This window comes from Pelodiscus sinensis, chromosome 5, assembly GCF_052426305.1.
Source record: "Pelodiscus sinensis isolate ZL-2025 chromosome 5, ASM5242630v1, whole genome shotgun sequence".
NCBI classification, from domain to species: domain Eukaryota; kingdom Metazoa; phylum Chordata; order Testudines; family Trionychidae; genus Pelodiscus; species Pelodiscus sinensis.
In genome coordinates this window covers 114,099,791-114,125,636 of record NC_143056.1, presented here as the reverse complement: position 1 = coordinate 114,125,636, position 25,846 = coordinate 114,099,791, and the positions used below count along the sequence as shown (strand labels likewise).

Sequence of the window (25,846 nt, the reverse complement as noted above, 5' to 3'; positions counted from 1 at the left end):
TGTTTCCACACAGGATCTCCATTTGTGAATGTTAGGGTATGTCTACACTACCACCCTAGCTCGAACTAGGGTGGTTAAAGTAGTCATTCGAAGTTGCAAATGAAGCCGGGATTTAAATATCCTGGGCTTCATTTGAATCTTGCCGGGCGCCGCCATTTTTAAATCCCCGTTAGTGCGGACTCTGTGCCCGCGGCTACACGCGGCACGGAGTAGGTAGTTCGAATTAGGCTTTCTAATTCGAACTACCGTTACTCGTCGAGGAAGCCTAATTCGAACTACCTACTCCATGCCGCGTGTGGCCCCGGGCACGGAGTCCGCACTAACGGGGATTTAAAAATGGCGGCGCCCGGCAAGATGCAAATGAAGCCCGGGATATTTAAATCCCGGGCTTCATTTGCAACTTCGAATGACTACATTAACCACCCTAGTTCGAGCTAGGGTGGTAGTGTAGACATACCCTTAGGTACTATCTAGAATCCCTTTACCACAGATACAAGAGTAGTGCAGCTCCTTTTTAAGAGAGAGAAACTTTTAGTTTTGAGGGGCTAGTAAGGGCATTGTCGCCATTACTCAAAATAATCATTTTACTTTAAAAAAAAAATTCACTTTGTACATGTCTTTTTCTTGTATTAGGATATGATTTAAATGCAAACACCCCACTGTTCCTAAACTCTGAAATAAGAGATGTCACTAGGCTGCCTATAAGCTATTGTCTGTGCTTTTAGCTGTAACTAGGTTTTAGTTTGACCTCCTCAGCCTGCATCACAAAGGGACCAAATCACGTGGTAGTTATTGGTATACAAAATAGCAGTATAGGTGTGGGGTGGTCTCTTTTGGTTACTCATTTTCTTCAGTCAATATGAAGAGCCACAGTGTTTGGGTAAAGTTACACATTTATACCTCCTTACATTTTGACACCTTAGTAATGGCTGTTCTGCACAGACATGTATATTTAAATGCAATCTAATGTCCATGCAATATCACTACATTTTGATATGACATGTTAACTTTTTTTTTTGGGAGCCATCTTGGTTACCTGGTGAAAATAGCATGGAGATGTAACCTCAGGCTAGGCCAACAATCCATGTACAGAAGATAGTCAGCCACTCAGTGTTCTCTTACTTGCCATTGATTTGTTAGTTGCATCTTAATCTGTTGGATCTTTTATTTGATAAATAGAACAAATACATACTAGGTCTAAAGTAAGAAATGCTGAGATTGCCCTTGATCCCAACAACTGTGTGTATATTCTAGTCCCTATCCTATGCTGTCCCCATTCTCATAAAAAAAATCCATTACATAACTTGCAAGTAAAAAAGAAAACAAAATTTAGGCCACAGAAGAGTAAAATTTCCCAATTAAAGGAAAGCATGGGTCATAATCATGATTGAATTATATGTTTCATTGTCAACTCATTTTTCATAATTTTATTATTTCAATTCCATTTGTTAGACAACGTATCTCATGCTTCTGTGGTGGTTGAGACTGATCGGAATGAGACTTTTCTCCCATTCAGTATCCCATTGTCATTTCGTTCACCTTCTCCTCTGGTCTCCCTCCAGGCTGTCAAGGAAAGGTAAAAATCCTAGGATATTTGTTCATCCATTACATTCCTTTTTTTTTCCTGAATACCATTGTTATGCATAGTTTGCTTAAAGATAAAATGTTACATAAAATATACAAGATTAACTTTCCTATCAAATCTGATTTTAATTCTTACCCCATTGAAGACAATGGGAGTCTTGTCAGTGACTTCAGTTAAGCAAGGATTTAACTCTTGAGTTTTAAATGGAGGTTAAGAATACATGCTATAATCTAGTGGCTAATGTTTACTTTCAATGTATTGACTGTGGTTATGGGGTTTAGCATTTTGGTACTTAGATTATTTAATATTTTAAGGAACTGCTGGGTATTTCAATGATGGTATGTATTACCAAAATATGTGCCTCCATTTTGCACTTTCCAAATACCAAGCTCTATCCTTTTGGAAGAAGTTGGTTACCAGGTATGTTAAGTTTTACACAGGCAGAAAATCAAATCCGTAAGTATTCATGTGCTACATTCTGGTTACACCAGTTTAAAGGTTTGCATCAACTATTGTATTTTTTTATTTTGTAGTCTATAACAATTTCCCTTTGACACTATCTTAACATCAGTATTCTACTGGGTTTAAACTAGGGATGTAGGCGACTAGTTGTCTATATGATAAGCAAAAGCTTATTGGATAGTCAACACACTAATCGACTAGTTGCTCTCCCTTTCTTCCCCCCCCCCCCCTTGCTTCCTCTATCAGAAAGAGACAGCAAGATGGGGGGAAGAAGTGGGGATGCTAGTTCTTGCCGACTAATTGACTAGTCAATGGAAATCCCATCAACTTTCAATTAGTTAGTAAAAATTTAACATCCTTAGTTTAAACTCATTCCCTCTTCTTTTTGCACGGAAGTTCTTTTTGAGTTATACTGTGTCACCACTGGGAGGGGCTCTTTGAGTGCTGAATGTTAACTGTTTAATCAGAGAATTTAGGCGTTCTACTTTGAGTGATTGCATGTGTCCATTCCACTGTAGTGGTGTGTGTGCCTCACACACTTGTCAGAGATCCTTTTCCTATCGGTATCGCAAGCACTCGCTACCATCACGTGCCACTGCTTGCAAAAGTAACAGGACAAATCTGCATCCGACCTCCTTACCTCCCCTCCTCCCCCCACCCCCGGTGATGATGGTTGGAGCATTTCCTGTCTTATTTCCCTCACTCTTTGTATATAGTCTGTTTAGTTAGTTATACTGTATGACTAGGGTTTGGTTACAGTTTCTAGATTCTTTATGAATCACATTTTGATTTTCGGTAGTAGTCCTCTCTCTCTCTGAAGAAGTGGCATTTTCGATTGTGTTAACCTCAGCCAGGAGAGTGGTTGAATTCAGAGCCTCCTTATTCAGTTTTCCATAAGGATTGTCCAAAATTCTTGACAAAGGTGGTTTCAAGTTTCAACATTAAGTAGGCAATTTATTTGCCAACTTTCCCCCCAAAGCCTACATATGTACAGAGGTGTCATTGGTTGGATGTGAGGAGAGCATTAGCCTTTTAATTGGGCTGCACCATACCCGTCCGCTCCAAACACAATTATTTGTCATGATATGCAGACAGGATGAAAGATCAGCCGGTTTCCACTTAAGAAATCCAGGATAAAATCCTCTCTTGTGCTTGTTTGTGCTGCCAGCTGTCATTCTACTTCTTACCTACAGTTTTGGCTCATTCAATGATAGCATTTGCACAGCAGCCCACTCAGGCATCCATTCTCCATTGGCTGCTCATTATGTAATTTTCCAAAAGTCGAAGAAAGATGTCAGTTTTGGATGGGTTGTTCCGTCATAACTATTCAGGTAGTCTCTGAGCTCATCTCTGCTTTTGACTTACTTACGGTGGAATGGACATGTGCTGTTGTTGGAAGAAGAAAAAATGGATACCTGTCTGGAATTGTTCTGTGAACTGTTGCATGTGTACACTCCACACGCTCCTTCCTATCTGTATCCGAGCCTATTTGGGAAGAAGGAACTGAGCAGGTACATGGGTGGCTCCTTCCCCTCATACCTACATGTAATACTGCATGATGTTAGAGGGTGCTTGAGTTGCTTCAAAGGGTACTGCTGAGGAAAAAAATTTCCAACGTTTGCATGAGCTGTGCATGCACCTGCACTGGAATAGACATGTGCAAAACACTCTGAAGTACAGTAGTATGGGAAGGTAGGTAACAGGTATTTTTCTGGCACTGCTAACACTGTTCTGAGCTGAAGTACAGGAATTTGAGGGTTTTTTTGTTTTTTTTAATTTCCAGTTTTATAAAGAACTCTTGCATGTTATGGACTAGTATGTTAGAGTTTTACAATGTAGGTAAACCTTCTTCCTTTAGAATGAAACCTTTTAAGGGTTTAGAGATGGATAAATGAAACAGAACCTTTTAGAATGCCCTTTAATTTCTTAACTGTATGTTACCTGAAAAATCTTCATCATTGAGAATGTAAGTATAGCACAAATTAAAAGATAATTAACAAAATTCTTGTGCATATGCTACTGTAGAGGTTTTAACGTAGAAGAATTAGCTGCTCTGCATTGCAAATAAAAATCTTAGCATTTGCATAATTGTAAAATCCTCTCTACCAAGCAGTACAAAACCAAATGTCCAGTGTTTTAATTTGTGGTCTCTATTGGCCCTGAAAGTCTTGTTAGTAGTAAACTTGACTAAAGCATACAAGTTCTGAGATGTTTCCTACTGAGTGCAACATGTATTTTTTTCATGGTAGGTTCTGACTGATAGTTGCTGGTTCCCAGTGCCTCCAACCTCTCTTCCTGCCCCTTTAGATAATAAAGATTTTTGAAGTAAGAGGCTGACTAGAAAGAATGAGATTTATTGTTTTTGTTATGAACTCTCCCCCTACTGCTGTCTTAGTTGTTTGAATTCTCGACTTAGTGTTTCCAGCTTTGTACGCAAAACTACTGAAAAGATTGGCACCCTTCATATGAATCCTGACGTCAGAGTGAAACAGGAAATGAAAGAGGAGGAATCTCATGAAGTGACTGCTAGTACAGCAGCATGCTCCCAGGATGAAGATGAAAATGAGTAAGTTCAAGCTCACAGTTTATTAGTTGAATGCGCCAGCTGCCAAAGGACAAGTATCTCCTGTTTTCCACAACAAGCCCATTCATTTCAATAGAATAGAAAATAACATGATTCTGCTGTGCATGTTTTTTTTAGCTGGCTATATAGAGAGCCTATATGTAATCATCTGGCCTATTCTATTCCCTGTCTCAGTTTTCTCCCTCAGAGTCATTTCAGGTGTCAAACTCTTCTAAAAATGGATGTTAATAGTTCAACATGTTAACAGCATTTCTTTCTGGTTCTGGAATGGTTGAGGAAGAGAAACTAATTGAGTTTCCTCTTTGCCCTTGTGGGATTACCTAAGCAGGCTTGTTGGTGCATGTGAATTTTAAAGCCCATGTCCTATTTCTAATGAAAAGAAGAACAAGCAGTTTTATCATCCTCAAAACAGGGTTGTTTTAGACAAGAAAACAAAACTGTACTGGCTTAGTCATATGAATAAAGAATAAGAGGTAAATTATCAGGAATTAAATCAGCAAATCATTGAAATATTTTAAGCTATGAATTTGTAATAGTTTCTTACAAATGGTATCTGGGAACCATCATAGATAATGTCTGACAAAATGGAAAAGGTTATGTTAATAGGCCACTGAAGTTTTTTCTTCTGCTGTCATGTCCAGCTGCTCCATAATTACTGTAGTCACATTTTTTCTCTCATGAAAAATAACCCCTGCTTTTCTCATAATAGAATTAATGCTCTTTCTCTGTTTTAAAAAGATCCACATTTCGATTTTTAGATGACACAATTTTGTATTCCTATTTCTTTCCAGAGTAGAAGTAGTACAGAGCCAGCCTCAAGAAGAGGACCGACTAAGTGATCTCAAGGTAGCGACAATAGAAGCTATGTAAGTAGAGAATATAGAGCTATATTTTACCCTGGCAGAAAGCTTTTATTGTACATATCTGCAGTAAATGATGCTGTGCAAATATATCCAGATACAGTGTAATGCTGTCTGAAAATCCTTATGTGAATAGTGGCTTTTTTTAATAAAAAAATATAACTTGTGACTTTTGCTAAGAATAAGCGGACTTAGAGGTAGACTCAGGCAGTTGCCTACCAAGCTACACGAATCATTTGGAGGTGAGAGCCACAAAAGCATGCTTGTAGAAATTATATAGTGACTTTCCTCCTGTCCTAACTATTCAGAAAAATAGCATCCGTATGACCAGTGTCTAGAAATATACTACCAGTTTTGTTGATTACTTGATATGTATAATAAATTAGCACTGGCATCTCTTGACTACTGACTAGCAAGTTCAGCACATTTCTACTTCACTTTACAGAAACAAACTGCAAGATCCACTGGTTTTGTTAGAACCACGGTGCCTGAGAGAAGTTTTGCAGGAGTGGTTTTTGTGTCTGGAAGAAACATTTGGTTTCAAAGAGCCTTCCTTTTCAGATGACTGCTTATCCATTAAGAAAGATAAGAATGTGCTTGCTGAAGAGCAGAGTGAGATTTTAGAAGAAAATACTGAACCAGATCAGCACAGTGAAGATCATGTAGGCAAAGGACACACTGGTGTCTTGCAAGAAAATACTGGACAGGATCAAACTAACAAAGCTCATTTTGGCAGAGAAGTACATGAAAATGACGCTGACTCGAAGGGAGCCTCAGGCCATGTTTTTCAAGTGTATCCTCCATGTCTCATAGCACAGGATATCCAAAAGGATCTAGTAGAGTTGACAACTTTATGTTTTGAATTAAATGTGTTTGCTTGCAAGGAAGGGAATGCAAAAGAAAGTTCCGAACAAGATTTGCAGCTAACAATCTCATGGGTCCTGGCTTGTCAGTTTATAAAGGACTATTTCTTTCTTTTGGATTTAAAAAGACTGAAGCGATGTATAACAATCAATTACGCGAACAGTCCCGGTGTTTGGGAAACTTACATTGAAGGATTGAAAGGTAATGACTCTGGTGGCTTTTTGTTTTTACTTTTAAACCAATTGAATTTTTAGGTTTTTATCTTAAATACAGATTTTGTTTAAAATCCATCATTTTTCTGAATCACCTGTAGTTATTTTATAAACAAAATTAAGTTAAGAACCATTGACTTCTAATGGAGAAATGCTTCTTTTTTTAAGTGTTTAACACTGATGTCATTACTGAACAAGTGAATAGTGCAGCTTGAGTTAGCTGAACTCTGTAATGATATGAAACATCTGCTGAAACAGAATATGGAACTTTCAAAGAGTATTTGAAAAAAATTGTTGCTATGGAAATCAAGTCATTTCAATTATTTAACATAAAGCTACAATTAGGAAGAGAGTCACATTCTCATTGGCAAAGTGGGTGCAAGTATACCCAGATATTTCAGGTTGTTTCCAAAGTTTGGACAGCAACATATTCACGAAGCTCAGTGCTGGACTGGAAAAACATTCCTTGCATGCAGTTGATCACCTCAGACATTCTTTTCTTCTTCAGAAGTCCCTTCTGTCCTTTCTTATGCCTTGCAGTCCCAATGAATGGGGCTTTTGTATGTCATTGAGAACAGAATTTGGTCCATGACATGCAACTTTTAAAATTGAAGCAAAACCTTTATAGTCAGGGCTTCAAGTTGATAGAATCCTGATTCAGCACAGAAGTGAAGCATATGCCTAGGGGTGTGTCTAGACTACATGGCTTTATCAATGGAACCATGTAGTCTAGACACACCCTAAGTGTTTTGCTGAATGGAGGGCTATGTCTGGGCATGCAGAAATCTGTTCCATGTTGGCTTGAGTGTAGTTTAGACTAGAAAAGTATTAATTGCATCTCTGGGTTGATGTGAGTGTGACTTCTTATATGCATACTGTTAAGGATGTGAGGCTTTGTAAGGTAGAGCTTATGCGCCCAGTTTGGTTCCTATAATTTTAGCGACAGAATTCTCAGTGACTTCAGTAATGTCCCTAATTGGTAACTTAAGCTTTAAGTGGAACTTGTATTTCATGAATTTAAGTCAGTTGGTTTTAAAAATAAATTCAGGGCGGTCTTTTCTGTACACATGAAGCCATAAGCTCTGAAATTCCATACAGATTATGTAAATTTATATAAAAGAAAGTAAGTTGCCTTATATTTTAAAGGAAAAGAAACATGGAAAACTATCTTGAAGTTTTTTTTATAAAATAATTCCTTAAAAACTATTTAATAATGTTAATTTTCTTGTAACATCATTGGTAGTAATTCTGTCGAAGCCAAACACCTCACAGTTTTAAGTGTGACTTACTCACCTGCTACCATTGAAGACTAGAGATAAAGTTCCATGATGGGGACTGTGGAAGAATAAAATAAATGTTTCTGTCCTTAATTATTTTCTAATATAGCTTTGATTTTAAAAAAAACCTTAAAATGTTTTGCAATGATTTGTGTTTCAGAATTGACCCATGCTAGTCCAGTGATTTTGGCAATGAAAAATGGAGATATGTTGAAAATACTAAAACTGTTAAATGACTTGGGGCCATGGGATAGTCCTCTGTTATTGGCACATGCCCAAAGGTCTGTAGAGTGCGATTTTCTTTTCTTCATGTTGGTTAATATGGTAAATTCATGCTGTCTGTTTGCTTTGTCTTATCTTGCTCTGGTTTGGTATTCCCACTAACCACTTTAATGTTGTGAGACTTTGTGGTGATAATTTTAGTATTAGCAGTGTTCAAGCAGAGGAACTTGAAACATGCAGGTAGAAGAATTAAAATTCTGAAATATAGAGTTGTTTTCTTATCAGTGTGGCAGTCTTACTGTGGTTTGGCATTAAAGATAATGTGTTTTGTTTGTACAGGCTCTATGAAAAGTTTGGGGAAACAGCTGTAAGGCCCTTGATCAAGTTCTATCCATCAATCTTGCCCTCGGACATCATGCAGCTTTGTAGACATCACCCTGCCCACTTTTTAGCATATTTAGACAGTCTCATTAAATCAAAGCCTGAAGATGAAAGGTAAAGGGGCTTGCATGTATGCTGCGTTCCTTTTTTTTCTTGTTGGGAAATACTTATATAATACAAACACTAGCTGTCATCCTGTGTGGGTTTTTAAATTTAAACACTGCTTTGTCTGCATATTAAAAATAGAGAGGAACTTAACATGAAATACATTTTTGTTTTGCCAGTTAATTTCTGTGCATTCAGTCTTTTCCCATGTTGCTTCATTATAAAGCAGCTTCATTTCTTTACTTTATCAAATTAGCGTTGGGCAACACTTCAGTATGTAAAACTCAAATATGGATGCATTCAGTAATATTTCTGAAGATTAAGGGGAATTTTTAAATGTTTATCATATTGCCATATTTGGTCAATTTAAACACTATGGTTTTTCAAACTTTTTTAGGTCATCCCTCCTTAGATCTCTTCTTCAACCTGAAGCATTACGACTGGATTGGCTGTGTTTGGCTGTTTCCCATGATGCTCCACAAAGAACAAATACAGTGGATTCTGAAGGAAACCCTAGGTAAGGTAATAAATCATGTATATTGAATTGCACCCTGCAAACATGCAGTTGTCCAGATTTGTATTGTGTTCCATGGGGGAGCTGGCTACCTTCAGTTAAACAACAGCTGTAAGTGATGCATAGTTGTGCGTTGGCAATTCTGCAGTAGGTTCAGTTTTTCCCTAGAGTATATTACCTCCCATACCTCAAGATGTTCAACAGCAGCAACCAAAGGATTAAACAACTTTTCTAACATCATAATCCAGTTAGGAATAAGATCTGTAATGATTATCAATACATATCTCTCTTAAGAAGCTGCCACTTTGTAAGAATAATTTTCAGAGTATTTCTGGAGAACACATTTTTTAAGGTGTGTGAAATTTTCCTACTGTTTCAGCTGGAATATACACATGGGCATAGATTCTGAACATTGATGCTGGTATCCCAAAAGGCTACAGTAACTTTTTTGTCTGTCCCTCTCTAATTGCATCTGTGCCTAAAAGAAAATCTCAGTTGAAGTGAGTCTATCAAGAAAGTAGTTGGCCATGCTGTTTTTAATTAATATTGTCAACATTTCATGTAAAAGATGAAATAATTCTGTTCACCTATTTGGCTTCATAATAAAAATAGTTCTTATAAACTCAGGAGAATGTTAACGTTTAACTTGTGAATAAATCTGTCTTCCCAGACCACGTTCCCATTTCTTTACCTGGGGCTATAGCCAACTGATTTTGCTTCTAATTAAACTCCCAGCTGATTTTGTAACAAAAGAGAGGATGGCTGATATCTGCAAATCTTATGGGTAAGTTGAAAACTTGGTAGTTTACTGAAAAATTCTTCTTCTTGAAATGTAGTTTATTCGGCATCTTGGCCCACTGAATACTGTATACAAATGAAAGCCAATAGGTTTCCTGCCAGTCTGTCAGTTAACTCTATTTATATGAAGTATTTTGTGGATGAGTATATATTTTAAAGTGTCATCATGTATAGATTATAAATAGCCAGTGTGAAGCATACCTCTGTGGTATTACCTTTCTTTGTAACTAAGAAACAATAGTCATAGCTTAACACGAACTACACCATTACATGTTAAGCCGGGGCAGAGAAAATATTGCCCATGGGCCATATCTGACTTGCAAAGATCCTCTGGGCCGCCAGTGTCCACAGCCAGACAGACCTTCAGGTAGCGCCTTTCCTGCCACATCTCCCACACTGCTGTAAACAGCAGGCTGCTGAAGCCAGCTTATGTGATTCTGTGCGCTGCCCTTGTTCCCATTGTAATCCATGCAGCTCCAGTTGGATGAAAGCTGACCAGTAGGAGCTGTCTGGGCCATGCTTACAAGTGCAGGCAGCTCAGGGAGCCCCTCTTCCCCCAGTTGCACACATCTCGCCAAGACATGCACACTAGCACCAGCAGCTAGCCGCTTTGAGTGATGTATGGGGGCTCAACAGGCAGGCAGCCTTTCTGAGGTTCCCGCTGGGTTGCTATCTGGGAGCTGTCTAGGGGAAGCACCTCCTGGCCAGAGCCTACCCTTGACCGCATCCCAACTCCCTGCCCTAGATCACACCCTAACCCTCTGCATCTCTTGCCAAAGGTCAGAGCTAGGGATGTTAAATATTGGTTAATTAAATAATTGTGTAACCTCATGAATTCTTATCGGTTACTCGACTATTGTATAGTTCCCGGGGGCGGGACTGGCAGCCAGTGCACTCCAGCCCCACTCCCAAGGAGCCCCGTGCTACTCCGCAGCCTCTGTATCCGCAGTGTGGGGTGCCAGTTAGGAGCTGGTTGGCAAGGGGAGACAGTTTAAAAACCAGCTCCCCTTGTGGACTGTCACCCCCGCTGCTGCCTCTGATACAGGGGTGACAGCAGCCTCTGTCCGAAGGGGGAGCCTGAGCTCCTGAACCGGGGCATGAGCTGGAACTGAGCTGGGCTGCCTACCTGCCTATCTTCTAATAACATTTTAAATGCAGAGCCGCGGTGCAAGTAGGTCCTGGACTGGCGCAAGCCAGGTCTGAGACAGGCTACTGGTCAACCTGCTAAAAAAAATTATGATGGTGTGGTGGTGAGGGCGGGAGATGCGTGTAGTCTATAGCATTAACCTATACGCTTTTGCTTATTGGTTAATCAGTTAATCGACTACACTGTTACATCTCTAGTTACAACCTCCTCTTGCCTCATGTCACAGCACAAGCCCCTGCACTAGACCCCGAACCCTCTCCTGCACCCCATTCCCCTACTCTGAGCTCTCTTCTGCACCAAATCTTTCCCAGACCCACACTAATATAATATATTTATTAATCTGTTAATATAATAGAAAAGTGTGGTCCTTGACCACTTACTAAAGTTTTGGATTGACCCCCTATCAAACATTATTGTCCACCCCTGTGTTACGCCCTGTTTATTACTCAATAAATGTTATTGACCTGAAACGTGAGCAAAGAAATAACCCCAATGCAGGTCACTAATGCCTTTCCCTTATGTAACCTGCTTTAGTAGAGAGAAATTTATCTATTGGACTTCATAGACCTCTTGCATGCATAAAGATGTTCCCTCTGTTCCTAACTACTCCCACATATTTCCCTAATGACTTCCATTCTTTTCTCTATGCAGGTCTTACCTCCATATGATGGTGGTTTTCCACTTGACCCTTTCTCACTATCTTTTACAAAAACTCACTGTAACGAGACCACATAGGTGTATTTATCAAAGAGCACTTATGACTTTTTGAGGGCATTGTTTGACCAAAGGCCTCAGTAATCTGAATGTTCTCAGGACTTATGGCATGGCCTGTGTTTTGCCACTTTGAAATGGCCAGGGTGTTCTTAGTATTTAGCGTTATTTGCTCTTACTGAAGAGTTGGTAAATCAGTATTTCATTATCAGTGGCTTTAGTTTAGAATAAACATTTATTTGATTCTGGAAAATTTTAATCTCTTCTTTTAGCTTCTGGCCTGGATACCTCTCTGTGTGTTTGGAACTGGATAGAAGAATAGAAGCCTTTACTAATATTGTTCATTTGGATGATATGAATCTGTTGGATGGAGAACATGGTTAGTGAATCTTCACATGTGAGCTCACCAGTATAAGACCTTGTCTATATTGACTATGTAGTGATTGTTGATTAACTATAGAAAAACATTTGTCCAGAGTTGAATGAAGTCTTTTGGGTATAGCAAGATTACTTGGCATCTTGTGTAACTTCACATAGTTATATTTATGCTGTACAATATACTGAGTATAAATCAGAAACTCTCCTCACAGAAGTTTAATACTTGTCTTCCAACAAAAGTGTTTTTTTGTTTGTTTTTTAAATCCTAGCGTTCTGTCAAGTGGTTCAAATCTTTTAACATTTTAATTAAATTTTTTGGCTCCAGCTTGCCCTCTGAATGTTTGTTGCCCACTACCTTGGAGAATCAGCTAATTCACTAGCAGCACACTCTAGTGAGTTTTCTAGTGAATAGTGAGCAACTTTCTATATCGGGTAGCAGAATTCCAGGGAAAATCTATAATATCCTTAATAGACACACAGAGGAATTCTTTGACTCTTAGTTTAATCCAGAACCTCAGCAATGGCTATGAAAAAAGTCCCAACAACTATACACTGGAAAATATTGTGTCACTGTCAAAAGATCAAATGCGTTTTAAACCACTGAACTAAGAGATTAATGTACAATACTAATTCTAGAAAACTAGCCTCTTTTAAATGCTACAAGCTTTCCCCTCACAGATAGCTATAGCCAGTAATTTAATTTTGCATTTAGGTTTGATTCCAGAGACCTTGGAAGAATGGAAGTTCCTTCTCCACCTTGCTCACAGTCACAGCACAGATTTCCACTATCATAGTGCACAGAATGGCAGTGCTGTCACCAATGGTAGCGCTAACTGGTCAAATTGCATTACTGTTGAAAACATAGCTCTTCTGTTGGCTAAGGTAATAGGCCCAGATCGTGCCTTGCCAATACTGCAGGAGTGTGGTTTGACAGCTGAATTGTCCGAGAGATTTACCAAGATCTGTGAAATACTGAGAATTGCTGAAAAAAGGCAAAGGTAAGACATGTAGGTGTGCGTGTAGAGAACATGTATCAATACTTTACTTCGTGTCATTTTAAGTCAGAGTTTGGTTTTTCATTATATTAAAAAAAAAATAGTCAAATCATTTCAGACTTAACCACCAAGAGTTTATACAGTGTTACAGCATGGTAAAAGCTACCTAAAAATTCTTCTATGCCCAATGTAAAAGGGATATATTTGAGGCATGTAGCTTTAAAAATGTATTAACAAAAATACACTCAAAATTAATATTTCCTTCAAAATGAGGATCAAAAACGAAATTCACATGTCTACAGCTGAAGAGTTCAGCAGCATCTTACCTGTATGGTGCTCTGATAACTGCTTCATAAGCACTAGAATAGTGTGATGAGACATTACAGTAGGTGGAATTCAGGCATTTACTTGCACTGCAGATGATGTCAACATAGTTCACCCACAGATATGCTGTTTAATTCATTTAAAAAGCTCGTACGTGGAAAAATATCAGACTCTTTGGAATTAAGTTCTAGAAGATGTCACTTGAGAAGGTCCTTTTGAAATCTCTTGTGATGTCAATATTCAGGGGTAATTAAAAGCAAGAGCATAGGCCTAGAATCTAGCAAGCCCTAAATACTAGCTTTTAATGAAACAAGCCCTGTTATCTCTTTTCTACTTTTTATGGTTTGTCACTCATGCTCTTCATTCAGGTTAGTGAAAATCTTCAAAGGTGTGGGGGGGGGGGGGAGAGGGGGAGTGGAATTATAGGGCCTTCTCTGAATCCGAATCCTACTTCACTGCAACAGCCAGTTTAAAATGTAAATGTTAGTAACCTGCAGCAATTTAAGTAAGTAGTAGGTTTGATTTTTCCTCTCTTCTCCCCCCCCCCTTTTTCGTTTGTAGAGCCCTGATACAGTCCATGCTGGAAAGGTGTGACCGTTTTCTCTGGTCTCAGCAGGCATAGGAAATATCCAGGAGCCATTGAAATGAAGTTGTGTATTGTGCATATTCTACATGTAAAGTGCCTCTTAAGCTTTATAAAGAAACCTTCTAAAGAAACAAACTCTTGGCGACAAAATAATGTATTCAGACATACAGCATGAAAATAGCACCTAAATAGGGTTTTCTTCCACAGTTCGTCTTAAATCCTTTAAAACAGGTTTTAGAAATTGTTAGATTGATTTCAGCATAAACATTGGAGTATTTCAAGACCACAAGTGTCTGACAAACTTGGGGGGGAAGAGGGATTACAATACAAATTAAAAGGGCTGAATGAATTTGCCAGTAACTCTGTATGAATTAAAACAGTTAAAGGTACAGTCCTTTGAACATTAAATTATTCAGATGAATAATTTGATTAATTAAAAATCATTTAAGATATTGGGTTTTGTCTTTAGGAACTTGTGTAGGTTGGTCAAGATGTAATCTTTATGATGATTAATTCTGTGTATATTGCAAGCATAGCAGACCCCTTTGCCAAACATTCACATTATCCCTCCTGACATCTGCTTTTGCAAATAGCTGCAGAGAACACATGCAAGAATGCGGATTTTCCCTTAATTGTACAGACTATCTACTCTTTTGATCTATTTCTTTAAGTAGCAACATTTTTATCTATAAGATCTATGTAAAATAATGTTATGTTGTATTAATTATATACTGAAATTTGCATTATCTCTTCAAAATGCTAATTTAAGACTACTGAAAAAATGTGTCAACACAGCATTCCTAAATTGCACAAATCTGTCATGTGGTCATCTTCAGATGATTGGTAAGATCATTTGTTTAGATCCATGTAGAAGACAATATTTTGTTACTGCTTTTTGGTAGAAATGATGTAACTGCATAACTTTTTATCTAAAACTGCCTTTTAAAAAGCTGATTAATACTAATGTATCTTTAAAGGGAGACTGTCAAGTTAAAAATCATGGTTTTTAAGAAAGCCTTTACCTTTCAGGATTAACCTTAGACTATTAAAACTGAAGATTTATAACACCCAATTTTACTTAATCATTTGCAAAAACTTATTTTACACCTATTCCTTGTACTCTGAACTTCCTAGTGCTTGAATAGTAAAAATACAGTGAGATTTACTTTTGGTTTTAGCCCACTTCAATTTTGGGGCCTCAGACACTAGAGTAATGCTGTAATGTCTCAGTAATGGTCCCAAAGAACTAACTCCCTTGATAATTTTGTCTTTTTCCCTATGCCAATATTTTGTGAGTAAATTTGACAGTATCCCTTTAAAATAAAAGCCTTCAAATATTTTATGTATATAGTTTTTTCCTCCATTTTTGCTGCATTCCAAACTAATGATTTTTATTTAAAAATTAATGATTTTTAATCAACGTAACTTTCATCTGACACGTTTGGTATGATATATAAAATGGCAGATGGATGGGTAACTTCACTGGCTCAATCTTTAGAAAGTCATTTCCTTTTGGTGGAGGATTTCATAGCTCTTCTGGATTGGGAATAAAGTCTACAAAAATATGTGCAGTGGAAGCTATTTCGTAACTTCAGGTTCTTATCTGCAAAAAGCCAACAAAATGTCCTGTTCAGCTTCAGTTTTACTTGGGGTTTAGATTGTTAACTGAAGTTTGGAAACAAACGCACATGTGCCTGTCTACACGCTCAGGCACACTATACTCTTATTTACCATAGGAGCAACGAACTGGAAGTGAAGTACTCCTTAATTGTCATAACTTTAGTACTCATACATCATAAAGCTTAGAACAAATCACTCTTTGTGTCTGTTTCCCAACCTATGAAATGAATACTACTACCTCATATGGGTTTTAGGATTAATTAAGCTCAGTTTTATGCAGCACTTCAAAGAAGTAAAGACTTTTATAAGCACAGGAATCATCTGTCTCAGGAAAATTCATAACTAGTGCTTTCTGACACAAGTCTAGTGAAATCTCTTTTGGTTGGAGGACAAATGACACGGAAAACAGCTGAAAGCTTTGTATACACGATAACCTTTATTTTAAAACCTTGTTGTTCTTGTACGCACAGTTAACAATGCTGACTTTTGCAATCAAGTTTTTTCCAAAGAGCTTGTATTTCATTTTGCCTAACACTGTCCACATTAACCAGTTTTACAACAGTTTTTTTAAGTTTATTGCACCTAAATTGGACTTTGTATTCATGGTTTCAACTAATTTTAAGAGATTTCAATAAAAAAAAAAAGTGTTTCTGACTTGCTCTTGATTTCCCTATTCTATATATATCCAATATGAAGCTGTGAGAGACACATTGTGACTTCATCCTAGGAAATTCAGCAGTTGCACATTGCAAGCACGAGAAAGGAAAGTCTGTCTCCCAGATACATTATGCCCCATTTAACACTTGTTTAACCTTTTTGGTTAATGCTTTGTGAAATCCTGTCACTTGGCATAATAGCAAGTAAGATTGTCTGAATATGGGGGGGTGGCAAGTCTCAACAAGAATTAACGTATGATGGTCAAACACCAAGAGATCAAGTTGCAACAATACCTAAATTAAGTTACTTTTTAAACTATTTAACAGACAAAAAAAAAAATAGAAAAAAGCTCAGCTATCAAATACTATTTGTAAAAGAACCAGAACGCTATATCCCCTCTCTTAGAAAAATCACCAGCCACTCTGTATCCAGTAAAAACATCTGGATTCCTCTCTAGGTAAATTCGATGCATATTGTTCTTAAGATTCTAGGAGACATGCTAACACTTTGATTTCTATTTTAGCCATAATCAGATTTTATTAAATCTGGTGTTTCACAAACAGAGCAGTTATGGTGTCCATCTTTTTGATGGACATATCCAAGAGCAGTTATGGGTTTAACTGTGGTAACACTCTGCCGACTTTATTCTGATGCCTGGCTATCCTCTGCTGGGCTAATTGAAAAGCCTTCCTTGCAGTGTGACTTAAACTGTACCTTTCCTCGTGAGGCACCCTAATCATCTTGTGCAGAGTTGAATCACAGAAGTCCTCTTAGGCTTGTCCCCCAGTGTGCTGACCATGCCACTGATGCCCGCCTTCTAGTTCTCTGGGGCTCCCCACCTCCCCGTCCTGCTGGACCAGAAGTCTGATCTCCCTCAGAAAAGATACAGAGTTAAGGTAACTATCCTGCTGAACAACAAATGCTGAAGCAGTTCAACTCTAGGAGGGCTCGGCTATAAAGGCTCAGCACACAGAGAACAACCCCCCAAAGGAACCAAACCCCCAAATCTATTCTTCTCTGTGCAAAAGTTCACAGAGAAAGTTCATAAGGTCAGATAAGCCCTCTTTTATCGATGCAAGAGAGGTATGTAAAGTGGTTACACAACCCACCCCCAGCTAACAGTTATTTACACTGGACTTGGTGGTAAAAGGATTTTAAACAAAAGTACAAGAGGTAGGATTGACGGGGGTGCAAGTGAAAACATCAAAATAAATTACTAAATTAAAATAGAAAATTGCAACTAATCTTAATCTACTAAGAAACTTATTTCATGCAAATGCTTACCCTAAGCAGTTGCTCTAAATGTCTCTGATGAGCTAAACAACTTCCTAGCTTGGACTCATTCCCCAGTCTTAGGGTATGCCTACACCACAACATTATTTCAAAATAATGTCAAGATAGAGGACTTCTTCCTCCGACTCCTGTAATCCTCACTGTACGAGGAATAAGGGAAGTTGGAGGAAGAGTGCTGTATTTCGAAATAAGTACTGTTTAGACACTCCCAATTTTGAAATAATTACACAACTGACATAGCTCAATTTGTGTAGCTTATTTCGAGTTAAGCCCTGCTATGTAGATGCACACTTAGATGTTCTAGCAGACAACGTAGGTAGTAAGAGGGGGGTGGTCTCCTGGGCTACGTCTAGACTAGCATGATTTTCCGGAAATGCTTTTAACGGAAAAGTTTTCTCTTAAAAGCATTTTCGGAACAGAGCGTCTAGATTGGCATGGACGATTTTCCGCAAAAGCACTTTTTGCGGAAAAGCGTCCGTGGCCAATCTAGACGCGCTTTTCCACAAAAAATCCCTGATCACCATTTTCACGATCGGGGCTTTTTTGCAGAAAACAAATCTGAGCTGTCTACACTGGCCCGTTTGTGCAAAAGGGACTTTTGCCCGAACGGGAGCAGCATAGTATTTCCGCAAAAAGCACTGATTTCTTACAGTAGGAAGTCAGTGCTTTTGCGGAAATTCAAGCGGCCAGTGTAGACAGCTGGCAAGTTTTTCTGGAAAAACTGGCCAGTCTAGACACAACCCTGGTGTCTGGAAACTGCCCCCATTGTTTGTTTTCCCCTCTTATGTTCCCAACACAGGAATTCTTTGTGTTCAGTTCAAACTTTCCTCAACTCAAGTGGAAAAATAAAAAGTACAAAATGGGTTTTGGCATCAGATGATCTAGCCACATGTATTTCTGAGACCAACCACAGTTTGGGCTTATATGACAAGACTATTCACAGGTGTTGATTTGAGTATGGAGTTAAGTTTCTGGAGCAACGGTAATGGCCCTTATTAGTACATTTAGAACTATAAACAGATGCACACCACATATTTCTAACTTTACACCCAAGAATGATACATGCACAAAAATAGGATTTACAGATTCAGTGGATTACAATATTTAAATTGACATCACATGATCTATTTTGCATAAAGCATCTTTGAGCTATGCATTCTAATACTCATAAGCCATTTTTCATAAAGCGTATGGGGAGCATGACCCATCTGTCTACTAGAATGCCCAAGCCGACTTCCAAGTTTACACAATAAGCTTAGTCTCTTGGATACCCTTTGTGAGGCCATGTAGGCTCAACAGATAAGAAAACCTTCCAGAGAATCAGTAAAATTGGGTAACCAGTGAGGGTTACGGTCTTTGGTCTATTGCTTCTCTGTGCCTCAGCTTACAGGAAGAGAAACTGAAGATACTTACTTGATACGTAAAACCCTTGGAGAGCTGTGGATGAAATAGACTATACACATGCCTGGGTCTCATGCAGCCTGCAGCTAATGCATGGGATGTCATTATCAAGTGTGTTCCCTGCACAAACACCATTTATAAAGCTCCATTTATAAACCTTCCACTCTTTGAAACATGCTGAAGTGAGGAAATGCCAAAGTTACAGTTGAATAAACAACCTTAACACTACTTCTGTGCATGTGTGCAGCACTATACAGCCCTCAGTTATTTGTTCAAACTTTTACTAAAAGTATATTACATTATTTTTTCAGATGGCTTTGGACACACACACACACACACACAAGACTATAGAATCCAAAAGTCGCACATGTAATTTGTGAAAACAGTTTATACCTAAGATGTACAGTAAATAAGGCCTTCACTCCCTCTTTTCCTCTTACAAAGTTGTAAAAATATTTTGCGTTTCAGTATTTAAGAATGTTTTTAACAACACAACTACATACATTGTAATGCAAGCACTTGTGCAATATTATTTTTGCCTTTGTGAATTTAAATTTAGAAATTTATGGTATTTTTTTAAGCTTTTAAAATTAAATATATTCTGTAGGACAAGCATGTTTCACTGAATTATGCACTTTACTAAATTAACAACTTTATACATGGAACAAATGAAGTTTTAACACTGAGGAATTTTAAGGGGCTCTGTGCATGAAATTGTATATTACAACCATCCTGCTTCATACTACTGGCAGGCCCTAAGGCATAATGTCTGGTGAAGTTTAGTCACAGCAGCACACCTTTTCTTTCCTTAGGAAACTAGTTAAAAAGAGCCTAAAATCATACCTATCAATGTTTAAACATAAGGTGAGATTCTTTTTAAAAAATGAATTGTTTACCTTTGGGGTGAAGACCAAACTTGTAAAATTTCAGTTCAGGTTTTAAAGCTTGGACAACATATGAATGAATTATTTCAGCACGGGAATGATTATTCTTTAGAATAATTCAGGGCTTGTCTATGATTACCACAGGATCGATGCACCAGAGGTTGATCTTCGAGCATTTGACTTAGAGCGTCTAGTAAGTACCTGTTAAATCAAATGCTAAAGGCATCCCCATTGACTCCTGTACTCCTCGCACTCACGAGGAGTAAGGGAAGTCGACAGGAGAGTTTCTCTCATCGACCTCCCATTGTGGGGATGCTGGAGAAATTTGTCTTGAAGTGTGTCAACTCCAGCTACATCATTCTCGTAGCTGGAGTTGCATATCTTAAGCAAACCTCCTCCGTTAGTGCAGACCTGGACTCAGTTAACTTTCCATCCAATGTGAGAAGTTACGAAAGAGGTGGTGGATTATGAACGTAATTTGTTTTCCGTCACGTGTCCTATTGTGTTAATTCTGTGATGTATTAAGTTTCCATTTCTGAAAAATCACATGTGAGCTTTACATAGAATCCCAAATTACAGAATGGCCAGGAGGGAAGTAAATTGGTCATAAATATGTGTTAAGATCAAATTATTTCTCTAAAAATGCAGGAAGAAAATTTGATATCTTCAGGGAAGAGATTCTACAGAGAAAGTTTACTGAGAGACGCCTCAAAGCCAGATTGTTCAATGGGATTAAGTAAGGACAACACAGTTATACTCTGTTGTCCTTAAAAGTCCTAGAATTGTTTTGGGCTAGTGCACAGGACTGAGTTAGGACTATTTCACAATATCTTCCCAATCATAATGACTTTATTCAGATTCCATTCCCATAAGAACCACGCTGAACATTTACAAGAGCTGCTTTTTTGTTTACAAACTCGAGGTCAATGTCTGACCTGAATTAGGTATTTACCTTCATCTCTCCAATTAGAATCAATAGGAGTATTTCATATGATCTCCCATGCAATGATACAAAAATGTAAACTGCATCTACTCCATATGAATAACAATTGAAATAAGACTGTGATTTATTAGAAATGAAAACTCACTTTACAAAGTCAGCTGAATTACTGATAGAACTGATAATTCCAATCCACTGGTAGTATTTGAATTAAAAGATTTTTTAAACTCTTTACATTTAACTTCATATATCTTATGGCACAGATATTGACTACAAAGTTACTCAGTAAGTGAACTGCTATTCAAACAAACTATAATCTCCCTTTAAAATTCATAATGGTGGTAATAAAAGCCAGTTGATATTTTTCAAAATTCAAAAATGAAAAAGGGAAATAAAGAAAATTTTTGCAAAGATGGCATCTCATTTCTGGTCAGTAATTATGTTTTATTTGTTTCTATTGCCATAGCCTCTTGGACCCAAATTCATGGAGTAGAACCCGTGGATGAGGCACTGTATGAACAAAATGAAAAGACAATTCATGCCCTAGCAAGCTGATGGCAAATGCTTTTCCAGCTACTTTATGGCATCTCTTTTGGGGAAGGGTAAAACTGGTTTGGCATGTATGGTACATACAAAATAATTACTAAAAACTTCTATCTAAAAATCTGATACAAAATATTGCTCATTTTACTAATTTAAAGACATGTTAAGCAAGTCAGAAAGTGACTGCCTTGCAACTTCCAGTAAGTGATGGATATTTCATCACAGTGGGCAGTAGTTAAATGCTGTAATTGAATGGACAAGGCAGGCATTGACCAAATCAAAGTAGGAAGTCTCTAGAGGAATTCCCAGCAGAAGCAATGTCTATTTGCAGTCAACAAGCAAAAAGTTGCTCAATTTGAAGTTAGCAGGTTTATGTAAATTATTTCCTGTTTGCTCTCTAAGATAAAGCCTCCAATAAATACTGGACCATTTTTCCTTTTGAGAATCCATCAGAACTCTGCATTTCAGGGACTATGCAGTACAGCAGTGGTAAGTTTGGTTGTAAGAGGAAATTTCATATTTGTACCACTTTGCCTTGTTTTAATTCTGTTTCTGTCTTCGAACAAGAGCTGTTTATGGTGTAAAACTGTTAAGCGGAAATTCAAACTTCTAGATTTATGTGTTGTCTCCCTGCCTGGTGCTGTGATTGCAGAGGGGATTTAATTTTTTCTGTGTAAAAACGATCACTTTGGTAATGCTTCAGAATTGCGTGTGATCCTTTTGATACATGTAGCTGTTCCACAGTATTTATAAGAGCAATGAGCATTATGGCTGGAGTCTTTAAAATATGGCCTGGTTTTCTGACACCTACTTTTCCTATATTACAGCCTAAATAAGTGAAGAATGAAGTTCTGCAACTGCATGCTGTTACTGTCTCTGGTACTGTGTGTCAGTGCCCAGAACTGGTTCACTAATGCTGGAGCATTCATAAGGGATGCTTATCGAGGTATGCTTTTACTAACTGTATGTTCTTCTTCAGAAGTGTCCTCAAAACTTATGTGCAGCAGGATGATGCAGTTCTCTTTCATATCCTCCTCCAAAGATGTCATGTGTTGCAATCTACAGTTAATAAAATAACATACATGGCTGCAAATCCCTGTATTTGTAATAGGAGTCGTGTGTGCCAAGGAAAGCTGGGGAAAATTTTTGGGGAGGGGATACCAAATTCATTAAAAAATATAATTTGCAAAAAGTTTTAGTAGTGCCCATAAATTTAGGTGAAATTTGGCAAATCGTTTTTGTTGAAAAAACACGTCACAACTAATAATTTTCACAATGAACAATTCTTACATTTTGCTGCAGAAATGTCTATTCAAGTCAACCTGAACATTTTTTATGTTTTTCATTTTGATGCGGGAAACCCTAACAATTCTGCATTGGTTTGAAACTAAACCATCTTTTGGGGACTTCTCAGATCTTCCACTGAACCAAAAACTCTAGTGTTTGCTCAGGGGTATAGAGGAGACTTTCTGGCTTCTCTGGAATCACTGTACTTGAAGTTATCATTATGAAGTGACTAGAATGGTGCTTAGCTACCTCAGAGGCAGGTGCATGGAATAACCTCACAGATTTTATACTTACAGTCCCCTGTAATCCTCTCTCTCTTGTCCAGGTGCCGGGGATATGTGGCGTGCTTACGATGACATGCGGGAGGCAAACTATAAAAATGCAGACAAATATTTCCATGCTCGTGGGAATTATGATGCTGCCCAAAGAGGACCTGGTGGTGCATTGGCAGCAAAAGTTATAAGGTAATTGATTCTACTTGGATTATGAGTTAAAAGTCAGTAGAGACCTGTGTAATCCAAGACCTATGAAGTACACTGCAATTCATAAATAGTTGTTATCCTGTTTGAAGCAACTACCTTTTTATTTAGCATCTGAATTGGGTAAATATGAAGACAGTTTCTGAGCTGACCAACTGTTATATAGATCACTTCACTGTGTATAGGGAGGCCCATGTTTACACCACAGGGCTTTTAAAATTTAAAAAGCTGCAAAACCTCTCTTTCAGAACCAGTATTTGTTGCCCTTGCTATTTCATGCACGGACACAATGATCATAAGGTCATTTAATGAGGATTGTTTGTGAATGTTGCTGTTGAACATGATGGTGATGATACAAAGGTGCTTATGACGGGTGGGTAAAACTTAATGGAGGCAAGTAATGGGAAGGCTTTTGAACTACTGCACTTCTGGTATGACCTCTGCTATTCAGAGACAGGTTAAGGTAGAGGTGTGTGTATGAGAGAGAGTGAGTGAGAAGGAATATGAGCTAATATCTTTTGGTGGTGTTTTTGTGTGTCCTCAGTTTTATAGAAATGTAGGGATTAAACTGGTGGTGAGGAAGAAAAGTAAATAATTTAGTTATTGTGATTTAATTAAAAACTGTCTAAGATAATCTTTTTTCCTCTTTCCAGTGATGCCAGGGAAGGTTGGCAGGGTGGCATTAGTGGCAGAGGAGCAGAAGACACCCGTCAAGACCAGGAGGCAAATGCCTGGGGTAGAAATGGAGGAGACCCAAACCGCTACAGACCAAAGGGCCTTCCCTCGAAATACTAATGCAGCCCATAATAGTTAACAGTAGTTCTATTGTACCAACTGTGCAAAGAACCCACAATAAATAAAATCTTAAAATTCTGACGCTCTCGGTTACATGAGAAGAGATAATAAAACAATATACGACATTATCTTGGTGAGTCAGAGGAAAAGGAAACCCTTAATTGCACCAGGTGTGGAAGAAAATTCCAGATTATTTAATTCTTATCCATAACTCGATTTCTTGCCTTTTCCTTTGAAGCAGTGGGTACTGGCCAGTATTTTTCATGGGGTTGGGAACCCGGTTTCATTTTAATGAGCAGTAATAATGTTTGTGTTTTAAACATATAGGCTATGTCTACACTGGCCCCTTTTTCGAAAGGGGCATGCTAATTTTAAACTTCGGAATAGGGAAATCCGCGGGGGATTTAAATATCCCCCGCGGGAATTAAATAAAGATGTCCGCCGCTTTTTTCCGGCTTGGGGAAAAGCCGGAAAAAAGCGTCTAGACTGGCCCGATCCTCCGGAATAAAGCCCTATTCCGGAGGATCTCTTATTCCTACTTCGAAGGAAAATTAGCATGCCCCTTTCGAAAAAGGGGCCAGTGTAGACGTAGCCATATTGTCGTCAGATAGGTATAATCTCTGTTCCATCAGAGGTCAGGCTAGAAAGGCTGGATTATAGGCATAGCTCCCATTGTGTGAGAGCAAGAGTGAGTGAAAATAGCTAGTGACAGGCAGGGCAGAACTAAGTACAGGACTAGTTGATGTACATCAATAAAAACTTGGAAGCGTAGGAGGATTCAAAAGGATCAATGCTCATAACTTGAAATTAAAAAGAAAGAAAAGGAAAGGAGAAACAACACCATATCAAAATGAATATGCGGTTTGTGGGTATGAACAGAAGTAATAGGGGAGGGATAAAGTAAAATGTTTGGGGACCACTGATCTAAGATATGGGCCTCAACACAGATTCGCTTAGATTTCCTCCAGCTTTATTTCTCTGTCGTTTTTGGTACTTGTGTGAAGCGGAGGGTCTGTGTTTGCTGTCTACTTCATAGGTGATCAAACCCACTCCACTTGAAACCTTTGGAACTCTGCAATTTGAACTCACAGAGATTCTCCCAGCACATGTCCCATTCTTCCCTTTAGTAATAGTTTAAAATGTTCTGTTTCACAACTGTTTTCCACTTCTGTTTGGCTACGTCTACACTGGCATTATTTTCCGGAAATGCTTTTAACGGAAAAGTTTTCCGTTAAATGCATTTTTGGAAAATCACGTCTAGATTTTTGCAGAAAAGCGTCCTGCCAATCTAGATGAACTTTTCTGCAAAATAACCCCGATCGCCATTTTCACGATCGGGGTTTTTTTGCGGAAAACAAATCTCTGCTGTCTACACTAGCCCTTTTGCGCAAAAGTGTTTCGGAAAAAGACTTTTGCCTGAACGGGAGCAGCATAGTATTTCCGCAACACAACACAAAATTTCAAAATAAAGCCCTATTCCAAAAATCTCTTAACCCTTGTGGAAGGATGGTTACAGGGATGCTGGAATAGCATGGAATAACATCAGTAGGTTAATTACTTTAACTGATCTGTTCTTTCCTACACCTCAAAAAATTAGGTGGGTTGGAGTGGGTGTCTGGATGTGGCCGGGCTGAGGGGGTGCTGTGGGGTGGCTGAGGAGTTGTCTGTAGGTGACCTCAAGGGGCGCTGTCGGGCGGCAGAGGCGTTGTGTGTCTGGGGGGGGCTGCAGGGAGCGCTGTGGGGTACCGGAGGTGCTGTGTGTCTGTGGAGGAGCGCTGTGGGGAAGCAGAGGTGCTGTGTGCCTGTGTGTGTGTGTGTGTGTGGGAGGAGGGGGCCTGCAAGGAACGCCATAGGCTGTAGGGGGCGCTGTGGAGCGGCGGAGGCGCAGTGTGTCGGGGTAGGGGAGGGCTGCAAGGAACGCTAGAGGCTGTAGGGGGCGCTG

General features: G+C 38.6%; 2 protein-coding genes across 5 annotated transcripts in view; both read left to right on the top strand.

Moving 5' to 3' along the window:
• HPS5 (HPS5 biogenesis of lysosomal organelles complex 2 subunit 2) overlaps nucleotides 1–16,282 on the top strand; it is a 43,869-nt gene extending 27,587 nt beyond the window's left edge. For all 4 annotated transcript variants that reach the window (XM_075928107.2, XM_075928105.2, XM_075928106.2 and 1 more), the window contains exons 13-23: nucleotides 1,453–1,576; nucleotides 4,464–4,613; nucleotides 5,423–5,497; nucleotides 5,937–6,556; nucleotides 8,005–8,125; nucleotides 8,406–8,561; nucleotides 8,950–9,069; nucleotides 9,737–9,850; nucleotides 11,995–12,101; nucleotides 12,813–13,098; nucleotides 13,981–16,282. In XM_075928107.2, coding sequence (XP_075784222.2) covers nucleotides 1,453–1,576; nucleotides 4,464–4,613; nucleotides 5,423–5,497; nucleotides 5,937–6,556; nucleotides 8,005–8,125; nucleotides 8,406–8,561; nucleotides 8,950–9,069; nucleotides 9,737–9,850; nucleotides 11,995–12,101; nucleotides 12,813–13,098; nucleotides 13,981–14,041 — 1,934 coding nt within the window. In that variant the 3' untranslated portion in view covers nucleotides 14,042–16,282. The remainder of the gene's footprint in view (nucleotides 1–1,452; nucleotides 1,577–4,463; nucleotides 4,614–5,422; nucleotides 5,498–5,936; nucleotides 6,557–8,004; nucleotides 8,126–8,405; nucleotides 8,562–8,949; nucleotides 9,070–9,736; nucleotides 9,851–11,994; nucleotides 12,102–12,812; nucleotides 13,099–13,980) is intronic.
• Nucleotides 16,283–21,787: 5,505 nt separating this feature from the next.
• LOC102461675 (serum amyloid A protein-like) lies at nucleotides 21,788–23,981 on the top strand. The gene is given in 4 exon segments (NM_001286929.1): nucleotides 21,788–21,832; nucleotides 22,171–22,289; nucleotides 22,956–23,094; nucleotides 23,763–23,981. Coding segments are annotated over 3 exon segments (384 nt in total). The 5' UTR covers nucleotides 21,788–21,832; nucleotides 22,171–22,186; the 3' UTR covers nucleotides 23,905–23,981.
• Nucleotides 23,982–25,846: the final 1,865 nt, after the last annotated feature.